The sequence below is a fragment of the Sinocyclocheilus grahami genome, unplaced genomic scaffold (genome assembly GCF_001515645.1).
Source record: "Sinocyclocheilus grahami isolate Dianchi unplaced genomic scaffold, SAMN03320097.WGS_v1.1 scaffold122.1, whole genome shotgun sequence".
Classification (NCBI taxonomy): Eukaryota; Metazoa; Chordata; class Actinopteri; order Cypriniformes; family Cyprinidae; genus Sinocyclocheilus; species Sinocyclocheilus grahami.
Window position 1 is genome coordinate 696,121 of NW_015505301.1, and position 3,529 is coordinate 699,649.

At 35.4% G+C, this 3,529-nt stretch overlaps 1 protein-coding gene across 1 annotated transcript in view; it reads left to right on the forward strand.

The window, feature by feature from the left end:
* The window catches only part of LOC107589961 (CD226 antigen-like), an 8,408-nt gene extending 6,022 nt beyond the window's left edge, over positions 1–2,386 (forward strand). The window contains exons 5-6 of the mRNA XM_016278552.1: positions 1,557–1,611; positions 2,369–2,386. Of these exons, the coding sequence (XP_016134038.1) occupies positions 1,557–1,611; positions 2,369–2,386 (73 nt within the window). The remainder of the gene's footprint in view (positions 1–1,556; positions 1,612–2,368) is intronic.
* The last annotated feature ends 1,143 nt before the right edge of the window (positions 2,387–3,529 follow it).

Below are 3,529 nucleotides of genomic sequence, written 5' to 3' on the forward strand. Positions count from 1 at the left end.
CAAAATTGCCACAACACAAAAAAAAAAAGCCGCAACACAATGAAATTGGCACAACACAAAAAAACAAGCCGCAACAACGAAATTGGCACAACACAACAGAAACAAGCCGCAACAGCGAAATTAGCACAACACAACGGAAATAAGCCACAGCACCAAAATTAGCACAACACAACGGAAACAAGCCACAACACAAAGAAATAAGCACAACACAACAGAAACAAGCTGCATCACAACAAAAATAGCACAACACAAAGGAAACAAGCCACAACAGCAAAATTAGCACAACACAACGGAAACAAGCCACAACACAAAGAAATAAGCACAACACAACAGAAACAAGCCGCAACACAACGAAATTGGCACAACACAACAGAAACAAGCCGCAACACAACGAAATTGGCACAACACAACAGAAACAAGCCGCAACACAACGAAATTGGCACAACACAACAGAAACAAGCCGCAACACAACGAAATTGGCACAACACAACAGAAACAAGCCGCAACACAACGAAATTGGCACAACACAACAGAAACAAGCCGCAACACAACGAAATTGGCACAACACAACAGAAACAAGCCGCAACACAACGAAATTGGCACAACACAACAGAAACAAGCCGCAACACAACGAAATTGGCACAACACAACAAAAACAAGCCGCAACACAATTAAATTGGCACAACACAACAGAAACAAGCCTCAACACAACGAAATTGGCACAACACAACAGAAACAAGCTGCAACACAACAAAAATAGCACAACACAAAGGAAACAAGCCACAACAACAAAATTAGCACAACACAACAAAAACAAGCCACAACAGCGAAATAAGCACAACACAACAAAATTAGCACAACGCAACGGAAACCAGCCGCAACCCAATGAAATGAGCACAACACAACACAATTAGTCCTATGCGTTTTGTTGTGGTGATTTTGCTGTGTTTTGGCAATTTTGTAGTGTTGTAGAGATTTCGTTGTGTTGTGCACTACTGGGCCACCGTAGTTTTTACACTTGAGGTTCAAATCATCTTGAGTACTTGAGTAAGGATGTATTGTTGTTATAGGATGTGCTCGAACAGGTGATAAACAGCAAAAAGCATGATTTCCTTCCCAATTTTTATGTGGAAATCGTGAGGGCTAACATAACTAAAAACAGGAAGTACGGACAGCTCAATTGCTAGTATAACAGCGCAGACTTGTGTTCTGTGCGTCTTGTGACTGAATTTGGATTGACGGTTGAAGGACAATGCATTTCCCATAGCTTTCATTAGGTATGAAGTTATAAGCATCTGGTTTGTCTGTTAAGAGGTCTCTCAGATAATTGGCAGTGAAATCCCATCCCCTCCTCGTCTTCACCATATGTCCAACACACTCGCTGCCAGCCTCACTAAGTTTCATACTGAGTGTGCAGTTTGTTATTTTGCAGTGAAGCGAGGTTATCTCTATACTGCAGTGTTTGCTTTCCTGCTCCTTAATAAAATGATTAAGCGGCCTTTAATATCTGTCATATAGAGTAAACCGTCACTCAGTTTCTAAACTGGTTTTCACAGGATGAAAAGGAAGAGAGAGGAGTACAGAATCAAACTGCACCCTGCCAAAAGACAGGTAAATATGTCACTCAGTTTTGCTCCGCACAGCTGAGCATGTATTGTTGCTGTGTGAAATGTCCACGACCATATTTCACCACAGAATTGAGTGTTCAATTTTTTTTTTGGTGCACGGTGACTTACTTTGCTTGCATTACTTCATTACTCCTCCAAAATTGTAGTGTGATTAAAACCCCTCTTTCTAATACTATAATAAGACAGTAATGAATAATCTGGTCCATACTGAAATTGTATTTATTAATATCAACAAATGAAATTCAGTACAATAAATACTACAATTAAATATTAATACGTATGTACAATTATGCAATTTATGACAATTATATATTTTAAACATCAATATTAGTATATTAACAATATTATATCATATTCTAATAAAACTTAGCATTATTTTTATTTTATATTTTAATATATTTTAGATATCATATTCTTACAATACTGTACTATAATAATAATATTATAATTTTAAATATATTTATATTTTGTTTTCTTTTTTAATTTACTGTAATTTCAGTTTTAGTAATTTATTTGAGTACTTCAGCTTCAACTTATTTTATTTCAATTACAATTTTCCATTTCATATTTATATTTTATTTGTTCATTTATATTTTTTTTATTAATCCCTGCCCCTCTCCTCCAGGAGCCGTTGTCATGATACTGTTTACTTTAACCGCTGAACTTGCTAACTAGCATACTATTAGGAAAGGCAATTTGCAAAGATTCATAAAAGAACCTTATACTCACTTCTTCTGTAGACGAGGCTGGCTCACTAATGATTTGCGCGAACATAAATGCATTTAGGCAGATACGGAGGATGCATTCCCTTCAAAAACAAATGTAATCCACTGTGTCTTCAGCGGCTCAGATGTCGGGAGTAAATGATGACTGCTATATTCATTATTACATCCAACAACAAAACACCTCATTGGCTTAGGAGTCATTTTTGTCTACATCTGCTCCAGCGGTGAAACAATGGCGGACTGATGACAGCTCACTCAGGGCGGGCTAAGGTAAGACACCAGTGTCAATCAACAATTGTGGGAGGGCCAGTTTTTTCTAACAGTGGAATCAACTTAAAATACACAGTCATTTTTTGCTCATAAAGGTAAGAGTAATACATCTTTCTAAACTGTAAAGGGTCTACTTTTATTTGTGTGCACTCACAATATCAACTAAACGTTGTGCTTTTATAAAATAAAGAAAACAAACGCTTTCTGCCGTCTTGGTTTTGAGCAGGAGCACTTCACGATGATGAACTTCAACTCAGCTAATAGTCTCACAGGCATGATAAAAATATATAGAAAGCTTTAAATTACTACTTTAAAATGAAATCATTCAGATCAAAAATAGAAACTATTTCATTATGTAATCCCTAAAGATGCATTTCTCTCTAAAGGCACGTCCAATGAGGAGTAATTTTTTTCCACCATAATTGATGGATGTCTAAAATATAAAAATAATAAAAAGCCTAAAGCAGGCCCGATTATAATTTGCGTTTTATTTGCTAATTATGTACAATTAAAAAATAAAACACAAATTATAATGGCATATATGTAAAACTTTGTCCTATAATTGTATAGCTGCTTATATTTTCTGATTTTTATGTTGCTCTGTTCTGAATACCTTAAAATTTAAAGGATTTGCTGCAATGCAATTTTGTCTGATATGTGAATTATTTATTAGCCTATTTTTTAATCCATGCAGCAAATGCTTTAAAAAATTACTTTATTGCATTCCAGATGCTTTTAAAGTACTTTTCACTATACATTTTACAGGTAGCTTGAATGTAAAACATTGTCATGAATTCGTTGTATTGCCATTTGTAAAATAGCCTACAAATTAATTGTTGTAGGCTAACCCGATCTCATGAAAATGCTTATAGCACGATTTTCTGCTTCTATTTGGTGTAATATTTA